Consider the following 16,411-nt stretch of genomic DNA (forward strand, 5'->3'; position numbering starts at 1 on the left):
ACAGGTTTTTCACTGATACCCAAACTGAGATATGCATGATCACATGACGCTTATGGACAGACACACAAACGACATACAAAATACACCAGTACTAAACTGGGAAGTTCTCATGGGGCCACTACTAAGGGTAGACACATCTGTAATTGCATATAATTTTTCCAGTGGGAACTTCTGCCAGAAGATGCAGTAGTTTCCAATGTAAAATGTCTCTTGCAATAGATGAATCTCCTGATCAGTGATAATTCGGTTTCTGTATTTCTTTTTATTACCTCTTTGGCAACTTCAAAAGATTAGCATGTTAGATTCTTCCAATGTGTCTTGCTTCACAGCAACAGACCCAATGATAGTAGACTACAGTATGTACAGGTAATTAAGGGTATATTCACACAGAGTTTTTTCGCAGGTGGATTTTGATGCGGAATCTGTCTCAAAATCCTCCTGCAAAAAAGGCTACGCATTTTTTTCTCACTAGCGTTTTTTTTTTTTCCGCTAGTGAGAAAAAGAAGCGAGATGCCCCTTCTTCCCACGGCTTCTATGACTGACACAGCTGCAGCACGAGACACACTCCTGATTCAGTCCATTGATTTGGGCCTAATCAGGAGTAGAAATCCGTGACTGAATGCTGGTGCACTGCATCGACATCCAGTCGTGGCTAGCCGCCCGGAGAGTTCACACGGCGGAATTTGGCTTCCGCCATGTGAACATACCCTAAGAGGGTTTTTCCATGAACATAACCATGTTTTAATTTGTAAACAATGAAAATTTTGCAGAGTTTTACAGATATTCTCTAACCATCTTAATGGTGACCATCAACCATGTTCTGGGCTGCTAATAGATACAACCATGAAGAGGTACCAAAAGAGATGTGGGAAAGTGAGTACGGATTTTTGAAATTTTTTTTTCACCCTCTGGGCCTCCACCTATTATACTCTGGGTCCTGGGATTTTTGCTCTACATTTTTCAAGCAGATTCAGGGACAGAATCCCCGAACGGAAACCAAGTGCTGGTTTGAACCCAGTCTTAAAAAGCTAGAAATGAGATAGATAGGTTTCTAGTAGCCCTGAGAGTATTCTATGTTTGAAGCCAATTTACGGTATAATTCGTGTTAAACTTGTTTGACCCTGTGAAGAAGGGAATATTTATTCCCGAAACGCGTTGCCTATATTAACGATGTACCCTGCTTAGTTACCATGTAACTTTTTTAAGAGATGACCAAATAAAAGTAAAATTTTATTCTTCCGTGGACATTTACTTGATTTCTCTTGGACGCAGCTGGCTATATTTAACTATTGGATTCTTCATCGTGTGGCGGGTTACGAGTCACCTGCACGCCGGGCTCCCTTGAGACTACTTCCTTTTTTATACATTTATACAGTGAGCTGATTTATAATTGAATTTTGTTAAAAAGCTAGAAATTAGATAGATAGGTTTGTAGTAGTCCTGAGAGTATTCTATGTTTGAAGCCAATTTACGGTATAATTCGTGTTAAACTTGTTTGACCCGAAACAAAACACAGACCCGAAGCAGTCAAACTCAAAACAAAATGAATCCTGAGGGGTTCGCCCATCTCTATCTTGTACTTGTCAGAATCCCGGGTTATATCATACATGTAGTGTCCCTGTCTGATAACCTGTCCACAATAAGGAAATGATGGCTGGGTTTTTGACAAGTGCCAGATAGAGATTCATTTTTCTTTGAGTTTGACTGGTTCGGGTCCTCAGGATAGATAGATAGATAGATAGATAGATAGATAAGGGCCCCCCTTGTGAATTGTTGCTTCCATTGCTGAGATATTGCTGCTTTTGTCAATATGCAAATTAGCTTGTTGGAGCAAAAAGGGCATTGCTGTTGCTACAAAGAGGTAAGCCTCGTTCCATTTTTGGCTACCCTCCATTTTTCCGTCCTTCTTCTAATTGATAGAGCCAGATAGCATATGCCTAATGTCACCTGGCCTGAGTAACCCGGCCCTCTGTAATGTTTGCCTGGCCCAAACCATATGTACTGTGCATGCCTCAGGAATATGAACAGTGAGTGAAGCAAAAGGGTCAAGCGCACATTCCGTATATACTGCCTGACCCTGTCAATCGGAGGTAGGGGCAAAGGAGGGCTGAAACCAGTGGGAGGCTTACCTCTTTGTAGAAATGCCAATGCCCTAATTGCTCCAAAAAGCTACTTTACATATTGTCAAAAAAACATTGATATTTTGGCAATGGAGGCTTGGTTAACCCATCTGCGTTCAGGTTCAAACAAAAACCTAATCCACTTAAAAAATTGGTTACCTGCGGAAACCCGTGGACCCAGTGGCATAACTACTGGAGTAGCAGGGGTAGCGGCTGCCACAGGGCCCAGGACATCAGGGGCCCGGCGACAGCTGCTACTGCTGCATTTTTTTTTTCTTAATAGGCCATTACCAGCTGGAGCTACTCCAGCGGGTAATGGGCCCTATTTACTTATCAATCCAGGCAGGGACCGGGATCGGTAAGTGACGCCACGGACCCCACAAACACTATTATCATACTCAGGGGTCTTTTCAGACCCCCTAGTATAATGATCGGAGGCCCGGGAGAGGTAAGGGAACATAAAAAACAGTGTTACTTACCTCTCCGTGCGCCATACATGCATTGGGCCTAGTTTTGTGACGTCCCTGATGTCACTTGACCGGAACCTGCGTCCCGGGTCATGTGACGTCCGTACGTCATTAAAGATGGCTGACACCACTGAGGACTGCAGCGGAGCTGGGGATAGGTAAGTGTTTTTTTTATGTTTATGTCCCCCCTCGGTCTCTGATTATTATACTATGGGGTCTGAAAAGACCCCAGAGTATAATAATTGTTCATGGGTGTTCATTGTGGGGCATAATACCGTGTGCAGTGGCCACTATAGGGCATAATACTGTGTGCAGGAGCCATTATGGGGGATAATACTGTGTGCAGGGGCCACTATGGGGCATAATACTCTGTGCAGGGGCCAATATGGGGCATAATACTGTGTGCAGGAGCCACTATGGGGCACAATACTGTGTGCAGGGGCCAATTTGGGGATAATACTGTGTGCAGGAGCCACTATGGGGCACAATACTGTGTGCAGGAGCCACTATGGGGCACAATACTGTGTGCAGGGGCCAATATGGGGCATAATAAAGCGCACAGGAATGTGGCGTGGGGTCAGTTAGGAAGGGGGGGGCCATGTCAAAAGTTTGCCACGGGGCCCCACCATTCCTAGTTACTCCACTGCATGGACCCCTAGATTATAAATCGGATTCAGGAACGGAAACCCCAAACATAGAGCAGGTGCAGGTGTGAACCTAGTCTTACTTATCTATCTGTGGGGCTGAGTTGATAAACTCCCTTTAAGGCTAGGGCCACAGAATGAAGAAAAGGTTTTTTGGTTTTTTTTACACTTTTCTGTACTTTTGATCCAAAACCAGGAATGGATCGAGTAGAAGTATCTATGTCTGGCTCAAAAAAAAAAAAAAAAAAAAGCTGCAAAATCTGCGGCAATTTTTTTTTTCTGCAACATGATGTATTAACCTGAAACTGATTTCATTACTGCATTTCAGGACAGCTAGAGAATCATCTAATTTCACAATTACTTTTTTCTTAATCATGCTTCCCTGATCCTAATGCCACCAATTGTGCCATGAAGAATTAGCTATGTAATAGAGAGGATATATTCAATGCCCTTCTCCTCTCCACATCACTCCAATATTTGGGTAATGGATACTAACTCCGTAAAAGACGTCTACAATTTGTAATGTATCATCGTCGTCTTGCCTGATCTCTCTCCCAATACTATGAGACTTGGATGGACTTATAGAACCATATCCTACCTGAAGCCCAAGGGTTAAAGATCAGCATAAACTCTCCAATGCGCCTGGTTCCTCCACTGGTTTGCACATGTAGAATATAGCGTCCGATTATAGCGTCAGTTGGGGTGTTAAAAGTCACATTAATGGTGGGTGATCCATAACCACTTATCTGGGCTGTCCAGCCATATCCAGAAGAATTTGAGAAACTGACCTCAAAGAGGGAATTACCTGCCGTAACAAACACAAATGGTTAGTATTTATAAATTTTGAAAAATAAAATTTTGCTGAAATATAATTAACTGTGAACATTTTCTTCTTAAGATCCTCTCTATTACATGCATGTCCCTGTATATCAAGCATTCTTCCCCAGCCTGTAATCTACAAGGAAACTGTCAGGTCGATTTTTATTAAGCCTGGTTCACATCTGCGTTTGGTATTCCACTCGGAGAGTCTGCTTGTGGACCCCCCGAATGGAATACCAAACTTATTAAAAAGTGTTGAACAATGAAAGCACACGGACCCCATAGACTAAAATGGGGTCCATGTGTTTTCCACGCAGTTTACGCACAAGTCATGCGGAGAAAAGTAATTCAAGAACTACTTTCCTCTGCGCATGATTTGTGCGGACACTTCGCGGAAAGCTCACAGACCCCATTATCGTCTATGGGGTCTGTGGGTTTACACGAGTCACCGCTTTTTAAGCAGATAGGGTTTCCTTTTTTCGGGTCCACTTGGGGAACGTTAAGTTAAAAATAAATAAGTCAATAAAATCAGTGACAATACTTATAAGTAATATTTTTACCTCCCGTTGAAGTGGCAAGAGTAGCTATGAAGTGTAGTCCATCTTCATTCTTTACAGGTGCACTGAAGGTGAAGGCGGCTTTGAAATCTTGACCCCTGCGTACAACCAGGCCATTGCCAATGTACGCACTGCAGTTGTGAGCTGATGTATTCTCACTTATATGGAAATCATAGTTGGTAAGTTGTAGAGCTGGAAGATAATACATGATGTTACCTACACAACACGTCCCGGCAGAGATGATAGTAATGATTAGGATTATTATTGACCAATAACCAGTAAATGATACTATTAGTCGTGGATGTCTTATGAGTCACGGCTGAGCTTGTTTTCTAGGAACACGTTATAAATTTGAGTCAAACCCACAAAAGCTCTGACTAAACGTTGTACATTAAAAATACTGTAGGTATGTTATAAAGTTGTCCATGTGAGATGTCTGATGGGTCAGTACCAATTACATTGTATTAACATATGTGAGTAAAAGACAGTCATAGTGATCTCATATAATCACTTTCAGGACTGGAAGTGGTTGAGTCTTCTTATATGTTTACCACCGAGGGTTTCTTAAATACACTATATAAGTATATAACCAAGAGGTTCACGACATTGGAAGCAAGGCAGCTTTAACCATTGGGCAAACAGGGCTATATGGTGGTGGGGCCCCTCGGATTGAGTGGGACAGTCCTGCATTTCAGGTGATGTCCCATTGTTCCAGGCAGCAGGCAGTGATTTTAACTCTATCTGCTCCCAAAGGATGCAGATAGAGTTGAATATAATGGTAGAGCATGGAGCTACCACTGATCAGGCTTCAATTAATAATGCCTGTGACAGGAAGGCACAGCGATCGCTGAGCAACAGACATCACTACAGCCTGGGCCTGCATGAAACTCTCTGGAAGGTTACTATAATGTAACCTTTACATTTTTATATAATATATATCTGTGGTCACTGAAGGGCCAGGGAGCATTATGTGATGGCCACTAAGAGGACATTAAATTATAGGGGGCTCACTTAGGAAACCTTCAACAGAGCCCATTAAAACAGCCCTGGTTGGAAGACACTAGCTCAATAGTAGTCACTGAAATAAATGGGTTATCTGGTTAATTTTTATTGATGACCTATCCTCAGGATAAGCCTTCAATAAGGAATCCCCAGCACCCCCACTGATCAGCTGTTTGAAAGAACCATGGCAATTGTGAGAGCACACTGTTTATTTCATAGTAACTGTAGTAGTTCCAGTCTCCATCCATTCCCTTCTATGGTACAAAGTTGTAGTTATATCACATATCTACTATAAAATGGACAGTATGCAATATAAACATAGTCATGTTACAGCAGATCAGCAGGGGTTCTGGTTGTCCGACTCTCCCTCTTCTATTAGGGATAGGTCATCAATTAAAAAAAAACTAAACTGGACAACCCCTTTACGTTACAGCAGGTGGTTTCCAAAAATGCAGAGGAATAGCATATTTTTACAGGAAGGTTGAATATTTTTGAGAAATAGTATTGTCTATGTCCATTATACTTGGTTTTCATGGAGACAAAAGTCACTAGTGTGGATGAATTTGTATTACTTTTTGTAGGTGGGTGAGTATTTTGGCCTAATGTTGCAGTATTATTCAGTTGTTGTTTGGTTCTTGCTTACTGTTATTATTGTAGCACTTTTGACTATAATTTAGTTGATCCTTTGTTAAAGGGATTTTCTGGGACTAGGATGTTAATCGCCTAACCTTATGATAGGTTATCTGTATGAGTATAATAGGGAGCGACATTGAGCACCTTCAGTGCCATCCCCAATCTGTATACAAAACTGTAAGGAGACTGCTGTGTATAATGTGTAAAGGCTATGCCACGCTAATGCAGCTCTGCTACTCATTTTGCGATACTAAGGTCATAAGTATCTTAATTCTGGAAAAACCCTTTAAAGCCGAATTACCTTATACACATGTACTCTGGGCTCTGCCAAATGCACACGTGGGAGGGGGGGAATGCCACTGCTAGACAGCTCTTGTCTTCTCTGAGAATAATAGGATCTCGTATGTAGACATCTAAGGCTGTGTTCACACGGGGATTCTGCGTGTCATATTCCGTTGCGGCTGCTGTGACGGGATGCCGGTGCAGTGCACAGCATCCCGTTGTGGCTTTCTGCTTCGGATTAGGCGTAAATGAATGGGCCTAGTTCAGAGGCTGCTGTCACAAGGCGGACACTGCAGCTGATTCAGCCGAGGAATCCGCCTGAAGAAAGGGCAGCTCATTTCTTTTTTCCACCAGTGGCAACATGTTGCAAGCGGAAAAAAGAATGCTAGTGGTCAACGTAGACCACCATTGTGAGGGGGCGGATTATGACGTGGATTCTGCGCCAAAATCCATCCCCTCTTGCCCGTGTGAAGAGGGCCTAAAAGTCGGCTTATTCTTTCCACCAACATCTGCCATTGGAGAACATCAGGACAACCCCATACATATTAATTGGGTTGTCAGGATCCACCAAAATAAGCTGATTCAACATTTATCTAATATGTATAGTCAGCTGAAATCTGGAATTTACAATGAAAACCACGACTTTGGGTTTCACTTGAGTGGGTGCAGATGGCGCCATTGCACATGGCCCAGTAGTCTTAAGGCGCCCATAAGGTGTCTTTTCCCAATCTCAGGAAACCAGTGCTATAAACCATACATTATAGTTGTGGGCCTGGTATAGTTTTTCATTTGGACCCCAGTGTTAAGTGGCCCGTAAGGTGTCTCTTCCCGGTTTCTGGAGACCTATGCTATAAACCATACATTATAGTTGGGGGCCTGGCACAGTTTTGCTTGGGACCCCAGTATCTTATGCCTGTAGTTATGACTTGTAGATACAATATCTTCAAAGGATAATGCCAAGTAAGCAGGACAGCGAAAGCAAAACTGTCTTAAGTTCTAAATTATATGGACACATAAAGCTCACATTTGAAGCTTAGTGAGTCTCATCTTGTTAATCCGTAGGTTGTGGTTTTCTCATAAATATAGTGAGAAATGAAGCGATATATTATTAAGAATCTAACTATATAAATATACCATAACACAGGGTGGAGTCAAAATCGGTAGAAACATAGTGACCTCTCTCCTAACTTTAATTAAATTTTCCTTAATTAAATTTCTTTCAGACATCGCTTATAGCAAATTTACTTTTATAAAAATTTGGGAAAGTTTACAAATGTTAATCACACAAATGTATGTTATTATCCAACTATAATATATTATTACTAGTATATAATTATTGTATATGAGATGTTATGTAGAAATGAAACCTGGATTTGGAAGTTTATGGTACTGACTCCAAAGCCTTGGTCAGATCCGGATAGGCCTATTCTAGTTATTCTACAATCTAGGTCAAGCCACCTGCGCGATACTTAATATTTCCATTTCTTAATCAGGAGAGTCTCATTTCCTTGTTACATACAATATCTATGAGACACTATTTACACCTCTTATATTATTTGCTGTAATTACCATTATTAGTCACAAGTTAGGAGAAACTTAGTGGAAGAATCATATAATAGAATTATAGGGCATATACCGTGTTTCCCCGAAAATAAGACAGTGTCTTATATTAAATTGTCGCCCTAAATATAGGACCTGTCTTATTTTCGGGGGATGTCTTATTAAGGCTGCATTCACACTGAGTAACGCTGGCGTTTTTTGTGCTTATTTTTGCACATTGCGCTGCGTTAACGCCGCGTTTGCGCCGTGCAACGCGACAGCAAAATAGTGCGGCGCAAACGCGGCGTATATGCGGCATTAACGCGACGTTAACGTGGCGCTATGTGCAAAAATAAGCACAAAAAAACGCCAGCGTTACTCAGTGTGAATGCAGCCTAAAACTGGCAGTCATGCCGGCAGTTCCTTAGCGGAGCGTCAGCATGACTGCCAGTTGTAGGTAGTATAGGGGAGGGGGGAAGGTATCATACTTACCTTTCCCATCTTCCTAGCAGCGCTGGTTCTGCTGTTCATCCCGGCAGTGGTGGGCAGGGCTTAGAGAGGCTTCAGGGCGGGGCTTAGCAAAGCTTTCGTGGGCGGTGCTCAGCGATCCCCACTTCACTGACACAGCAGCCGGCTGGATGCTGTGCTCTGTGCTCCGTGCGCACAGGAAAGCCGGCTGCTGCCTCTGCTGTATGGAGGCTGCTGCCTCTGGGATGAGCTGGGAGAGCTCATCCTACAGCAGCAGAGACAGTGGACACAACAGCAGAGGCAACAGTGAAGTGGGGACCGCTAAGCCCCGCCCATGAAAGTTCCGCTAAGCCCCGCTAAGCCCCGCCCACCACTGTCGGACATGCCTTATTTTCGGGGGGGGGGGGGGGGGGGGTGCCTTATATTAGGCAATTCAACAGAACCCCCCATGCCTTACTTTTGGGGGGTGTCCTACTTTTGGGGGAACACTGTAGGTGTATCCCGAGATCATAAATGGGGAACTAAGCACAGATCTTCTGTAGATGTAGGCTTGTTCCAATCCTTCTGTCTCTTCATATCATCCCAGACAGACTAGATGATGATGAAATCAGGTCTTTGTGTGGACTCCTCCAAGGGACAAAGGTCACACAAATGGACCCGATTCTCAGACCAGATTGCTCATTCCTGATAGTTGGGCCACGTAAATGTCCATGAACAAAAGCTACTCAAATGACAGCAGTACATTGCACTGTGTGAACAAAGAGGTGCTGCTGAAAAACATTCAAAGTTCTTCAGGCTGATTCAGCTGTGAACATGCGTCTCGCGACACCTCCCTCCCGACTAGGCTCATTCATTTGGGCCTAGTCTGAAGCGGAATTCTGCGACTGGATACCGGTGCACTGCACCGACATCCATTCGCGGCTAGCCATTATTTGGACCGGAATATGAGGCGGCCTCTGCTTCTAATTCCAGCCCAAAAAACTCACATGTGAACTTACCCTAATAAGGGTGTTATTGGGATAGTTACTAGGGTAGCTATTGTGGTACTAAGCCAAAGTGCTCCATACCTATATTTTGGACTATTTGGCTATCTGGAAATTAGTTATGCCACCAGGGGGTTTGCGCTTTTTATATAGATCTCTAAAGGTGATGTAGTGGTATTTTGCAGCAGATTCTCTGCTACGAGTGGGATTGGAGATAACATGTAACCCTGCAGCTTCCTCACTATTTTACCGCCCCCCACTCCCAAAGTAATTGCTGTGTAAGCGATTTGTCATGATATACACCTAACGAAGGCTTAGGACTTGTTAGCATTACGCTGACAGGAATAATATACTGCAATAAAAATCAATGAAACAATAACAATTCTCCCGGTGGAGCTAAAAAATTGGTTAAAAGTGTAATAAAATGTTTTTAAAAAATTAAAAATATTTTATGATTTAAAAAAAATATGAACAATAAAAAACTACATAATAAGTAAAGCTGCAATTGTATTGACCGGAATCTTAACCCCTTAGCGACCCTTGACGTAACTGTACGTCATGGGTCGCATGGGGATGTATGGAGCGAGCTCACACGCTGAGCTCGCTCCATACACGGCAGATGCCGGCTGTATAATACAGCCAGGACCTGCCACTAACAGCAGCGGTCGGTGCCCGAGCCGATCGCTGCTGTTAACCCTTTACACACTGCGGTCAAACGTGATCGCAGTGTGTAAACGGCGCCGGCGGCACGGGCGCCGCCATGTTTCGCCGATCGCCGCCCTCCTGAACGTCACAAGAGGGCGGTGATCGGTTGCTATGACAGCCGGAAGCCTATTGAAGGCTTCCAGGCTTGTCTCTGCCCGAGATCTATTAGACGATGCCAGAGGCATCGTCTAATAGAAGTGCTGGGATTCTGCTATTCACTGCAGTACTGTAGTATTGCAGTGAATAGTATGAGCGATCAGACCCCCTAGGTTTCAAGGTACCTAAGGGGTCTGATCATAAATGTAACAGAAGAAAAAAAAAAGTTTTTAAAAGTATTAAAAAAATTAAAAAAATATAAAAGTTCAAATCACCCCCCTTTCCCTAGATCAGCTATAAAAGTAATTAAAGAACATTAAACATAAACATATTAGGTATCCCCGCGCTCCAAAATGCCTGAACTATTAGAATATTAAAACATTTATCCCGTACTGCGAACGGCGTAGTGGCAAAAAAAATAAAAACAGCCAAAAAGCGTTTTTTTCAACACTTTGCCTCCTATAAAATTTGAATAAAAAGTGATCAAACCATCAGATCTTTCCCCAAATGGTATCAATAGGAACGTCATCTTGTCCCACATAAAAAGACACCACAACCAGCTCCATACATGGAAATATGAAAAAGTTACAGGTGTTAGAACATGATGACACAAATATTTTTTTCTATTTTGCAAAGTTTATCATTTTTTTTAAAAGTATCAAAACATTTCAAATACTATATAAATTTGGTATCACCGCGTTCGTACTGACACGTAGAACACAGGTAACATGTCATTTGTACCAAACAGTGAACGCTGTAAAAATTAAACCCATAAGAAAATGGCGCAAGTGCATTTTTTCTCCAATTGCACCTCATTCTGAATTTTTTTCCAGCTTCCCAGTACATTGCACAGCATATTGAATGATGCCATTACAAAGTACAATTTGTCCCGCAAACAATAAGCCATCATGTGACTCTGTGAACTGAAAAATGAAAAAGTTATGGCTCTTGAAATGTGAGGAGGGAAAAACGAAAATGTGAAACCAAAAAATGGCCTGGTCCTTAAGGGGTTAAACTTATCACATTACGTATCACAAAAACTCTTAAGTATCCCAAGACCGTGCCAATGAAGGCTTCAACTAATCCCACAAAAACACACCCTCTCACAGCTCCATGGACAGAAAAATGAAAAAGTTGTACAATAAAAAATATTTTTCAGTATGTCACATAAAAAAATAGAATGCATCCCCCCCAAAAAAAAAAACAAGTCCTCGTATGGCTACAGCAATGGAAAGCTATTGCTATTGAAATGCAGTGTTAAAAATATTGCAGTGCCCTCGAGGCCCGAATAAGTTGCGTCCTTCAGTGATTAGGATTGTCCAGTGTGACAGATGCTTTCTGACATTCCTTAATAGGTATTATAGCAGTGGGTGCTTTGTCATTGAGGACATTGACATCCTACAAATTTTGTTAAGGCCCACAGATGTAACTTAAGGCTCTCGGGCCCTGGTGCAAAATCTCAGCTTGAGCCCCCCTGTGCAATTTATCAACTGTATCCCATCTGTACATTTTATCAGTATTTACATTTCCCTTTCCTCCCCACAGATTCTCCCCTTGACTATCTGCTCCTGACCATCTGCTATTTTTCTCCTTTCTGTCAGTGGAAGACTGTGTATCATAAATCTTCTCATTCCAGCTCACCAGAGGGCAGGGGTCGTAAACTCACAGTGTACAGACTGTTAGGGCTAGTTCACACGGGGGCAAGGAGGCAGATTTTGAGAGTGGATTTTGCCTCAAAATCCGCCTCTATACAATGGTGGCCTATGGAGACCACTAGCGTTTTTTTTTCCGCTAGTGGCATGTCGCCGCTAGCAGAAAAAAGAAGCGAGCTGCCCTTTCTTCAGCGAGCCGCGGCTTCCGCCTGGCAGCAGCAACCTCCGGAGTCGGCCCATTCATTTGAGCCGACTCCGGACAGGAAAGCCGGGACCGCGACGGTCGTGGCAGGCGGGTTTTGACCCGAGAGTGACGCGACTCCCCAAAATCCGCCCCACCAGCTCACCCATGTGAATGAGCCCTAAGTCATTAATGGAAATCAAAAAGTGGATCAAAGAAGTTTTTCCAGTCATTGTGTTTTGAGGGTGACCTGTGGATTTTAGGGCCACTGCAATATAATTACACCAGTGCTTAGGAGTCAATTTTCCACAATACAAATTTGATACATCACTACAATATCCCAGCGAAACCCCTGGGCAACCATACATAGACATATATAGTACATACATCTCCTGACACAATATCATGAAATTATTGTTTTTTTTTCCCAAGCTACACATCTTACACTATACATCCTGAAATATGTCAAGCAAAGAGAAAAGGTAAGGAAGGATACATAGGAATACCTATAGGACAAACCATCAAATGAATGGGCCACGAAAACAAAAGTTGTGAGTGGTTGTCCACTCTGGCCCATAAATGGAAAAGATCCCAAATGTGGGATTCCCATTTATGTTTTCTATATGCTATAATGGGACGTAAAGAATACTGTTATCTCCATAATACTTGACCCTTATACACAAGTAGCTCCCAATATGCCAATGAACATTCCAAGAGCCATCAAGACAATAGTAGGATAAAAGTATCATATACAGACAATCAGACCCAACATAGTTCCAAGGATAAGTTAGGATTCTTCCAATATTTCACAAGTATATAAGGAACACATCAATCCAATCTTATGATAACCCACTCCTCACTAGCAACCATTTCCAATAAACCCCTCTTATCTACAAAGTTACATTCACATTCACTCTGTTTCTTGCTCCATTACAGCCCAGTAACTTACCTGACATGTTGTCGCTGTACTGGAAGTGACCTGGGGATTCGGAGTATATGACTGTCCTTGGTGACTCTAGCATAGACAGCTACCATATATAGGAATGCAGCCGCTCCTAGCATTTTAATTGCTATTATTTTTAATGAGCTGGGTGGATCCCCGTATTTTATTGACTTCTTACTATTATTCCAAGCGTCTATTTACTGATGACTTGTGACAGTTGTTTCTTTACACTTGAGTTGCATTTTACAGATGTAGCAGAGCTCACATTGTCATAAGTCATTATGACATTGATGTAAACCTTAAGTGGATTTGCATGTAAATCAAATACACAAAGTAAACAGTTAAAGACTCTCCATCATTGTATCAACCTTTTAAAACATCATAGTGAAATGTCAGAAGTTTTGTTCCCATGGCTGAGACCCCAACTAAAATACAAGGTACAAAAGGTACAAAAGTACTCATGCCCCTTTGTGTATTTACTGGCCCTACTTGGAGAGGTGAGTGAATGATGTACGAGTGGCGTTGAGCCAATCTTGAGATTTCAGGATCGTTTTTAAAATCCAATTTCCGATCATTTTCCATTCGAAGCCGATCCCAATTCCGATCCCAATGCAAGTCAATGGGATTTTTTTTTAATAATCGGAGATCAGATTTTAAAAACGATCCTATTCACTACACAGCATGGAGTCTAAAAATTGAACACTTTAATTGTTAGAATCCACACTGTGTAGTGATTAAAACAAAAACTATGGCTACTTAGTCCCTCCTGGTGTCCACTTACCTGCACAGATCGCTGGTCCGGTCCCCTTTGTTCTTGGTCCTCTTCTCGCTTCGCTGCCCCTGTCTCCCCTACCAGTACCTGACCACACTCTCCTAAGCCACAAGCCCCGCCTTCTTCCTAGGTCTGTAACACTAACCTGGGAGGCGGGGGCAGCGAGATGGGAAGAGGGGCGAAAACAGCGGGGACCGGACCAGCGATCTGTGGAGGTAAGTGGACACCAGGGGGGGGCTACATAGCCAGAGGATCTGTGCGATCTGTGCAGGTAAGTGTTAGCTACTTGAGATGTTAGCTAGTCTCCCATTAGAATGAATGTACGCAGCCGACGCGCAGGGGGTTAAGCGGCCAGATGCCGGCACAGGTTGTGTGTTGGCTGCATCCATTCATTCCTATGGGACCTAGCTAACATTGTTAGCTTTTCCCACAATGCTTGGCCAGTAGCCAAGCATTGTGGGAAATAACCTCCGAACTCGATCCCGGATTTCCGATCGCGATCGTGAAATTTACTCGATCGCCGATCGGAATCCGATCTTTTCCGATTCCGATCGCCCAACCCTATGTACAAGCTCATAGGCAGTCCATACTCTGTACACTTAGTTCTCTGAAGAAAACTAATCAGATTCAATCAGTGCATATATGTATATATAATGTGCCCAGAACATCTGACATGTTACAGTGACAGGTACACTTTAACCCCTTTTTGCCGCAGGCATTTTTTGATTTTCAGTTTTGACTCCCCACCTTCTAAACCTCATAACTTTTTTTATTTTTCTGTTCACAGAGTCATGGGAGGACTTAATGTTTGCGGGACAATTTGTACTTCACAATGGTACCATTTAATATTCCATATGATGTACTGGGAAGTTGGAAAAAAATTCAGAATGGGGTGGAATTGGAGAAAAAGTGCATTTGTCAGTGTCGTTTTTAGCCCTTCACTATGCAGCCAAAATGACGTCACCTAAATTCTATGGGTTGCATGATTCTAGGGATATCAAATTTATTTAGTTTTATTTTACATTTTAACATCTTAAAAAAGTTGCCATATTCTAACAACTGTAACTTTTTTTATATTTTCGTGTACATAATACATAAGATTTTTTTTTTTTTTTGAGGGATGAAATGCACTTTATAGTTAAAAAAAATTATATAATTTTGACAATTTCTATTGTTTCAATTGCTTTTTATTAAAATTTTTATGAGAACCCGACATGCTGAAAAATCGGCAGTTTGGCTCTGTGAATTTTTTTTCTCCCAATACTGCGTTCCCCATATGGGAAAAATATTTTTAGAAATTAGTAGACTCTGAGGGAACCCCAAAGGTTCTTCTACTACATTACAGATTTTGCATTGGGGCCATTCAAGTGATGGAGCATTACACTCTGTAGAAGTCACAATAAGGGGGATGACAGTGTGATGGACACAATGAGGGACCTTTATAGTGAGAGGATGACTATGAGGGAACATTATACCGTGTGGGGTGACACAGAAATGAAGCATTATACTATGGGGCCCAAAAGAAGGGGCAATGATACTGTGGAGGCCATAAGGAGAAGGCATTATATTGTGGGGGCCACAAGAGGAACATTTTACTGTGTGGGACACACAGGGAGGGACTTTAAAGGAGCATTATACCCAGTACGCGGTATACAGAAGCAATACACTGTGTGGGGCCACAAAGGTACTTTTTTGGTTTGGGTGCGGCCAAAGGGAGCTTGGACTGAGTCTAAGTGTGGCTTATTATGGATAAATTTTTAATTGGAAGGTATAGTGAATAACATTGCCTCAGATTAGGAAAAGGACCTGCTTATTTTCCAGAAATGTGCTGTGTCTCGGGTTGGAACTCAACCCCAAAGAATGGGTCTAAGTCACAGGCTAAGACAAAAGTGGCACTAGTCTGGAAAATAAACCTTTTTTTTAAATTGTGGACAATCCCTCTTAGGCAAAGCTTGGTACTTTTGTATGTAATTTTCCTGTTTTCCTGCAGGGGTCATTTTTGTAAAACTGGTGACAGGGAGTGACGCTGTATCGCTTACTACCTTTGAATTAGCTTCTTAGACACTCTTATATTGTCAGTCTATCAGTAACAATGACAGTTTTACTACATTAGAAACCAATGAAAAGGTGACAATATAAGTGTAAAACTGGGCCTTGTAACTTAGCAGAAAAATATCAGCATCTCTGTAAAACAAACATAATAATGAACTGGGACAAATATTCTGATACATTTTAAATTTTGGGAGAAAATCCCACTCAGAGGACCTCCCACCATAAACTGCAAGGATCCACCAGAATCAGCTCGAAACTGCCCAACTGTAAATTATGGCAAATACACATTTGGACTGTTAAGGTGCGTTCACACGATGTAACGTGCCGCGTGATGTTACATCGTGTGAACGCACCCTTAAAAGAGAACTAATTGCAGTGATATTGCTTTTCCTTTATCACTTCTGTGATAATTGTAATTTTTGAATATTTTTGGGCAATTTGGATCTGACTAGAGAAGGACAAATCTTCCAAGATTCATTTAGTTTCAGGTTTGGAT

General features: G+C 42.2%; 1 protein-coding gene across 1 annotated transcript in view; it reads right to left on the bottom strand.

Moving 5' to 3' along the window:
• The window catches only part of LOC142208755 (protein-glutamine gamma-glutamyltransferase E-like), a 42,009-nt gene extending 28,895 nt beyond the window's left edge, over positions 1–13,114 (bottom strand). The window contains exons 1-3 of the mRNA XM_075277446.1: positions 13,098–13,114; positions 4,611–4,799; positions 3,830–4,036 (exon numbers count right to left, since the gene is read on the bottom strand). Of these exons, the coding sequence (XP_075133547.1) occupies positions 3,830–4,036; positions 4,611–4,799; positions 13,098–13,104 (403 nt within the window). The 5' untranslated portion in view covers positions 13,105–13,114. The remainder of the gene's footprint in view (positions 1–3,829; positions 4,037–4,610; positions 4,800–13,097) is intronic.
• Between the last annotated feature and the right edge of the window lie 3,297 nt (positions 13,115–16,411).

The sequence above is a fragment of the Leptodactylus fuscus genome, chromosome 6 (assembly GCF_031893055.1).
Source record: "Leptodactylus fuscus isolate aLepFus1 chromosome 6, aLepFus1.hap2, whole genome shotgun sequence".
Lineage (NCBI taxonomy): Eukaryota > Metazoa > Chordata > Amphibia > Anura > Leptodactylidae > Leptodactylus > Leptodactylus fuscus.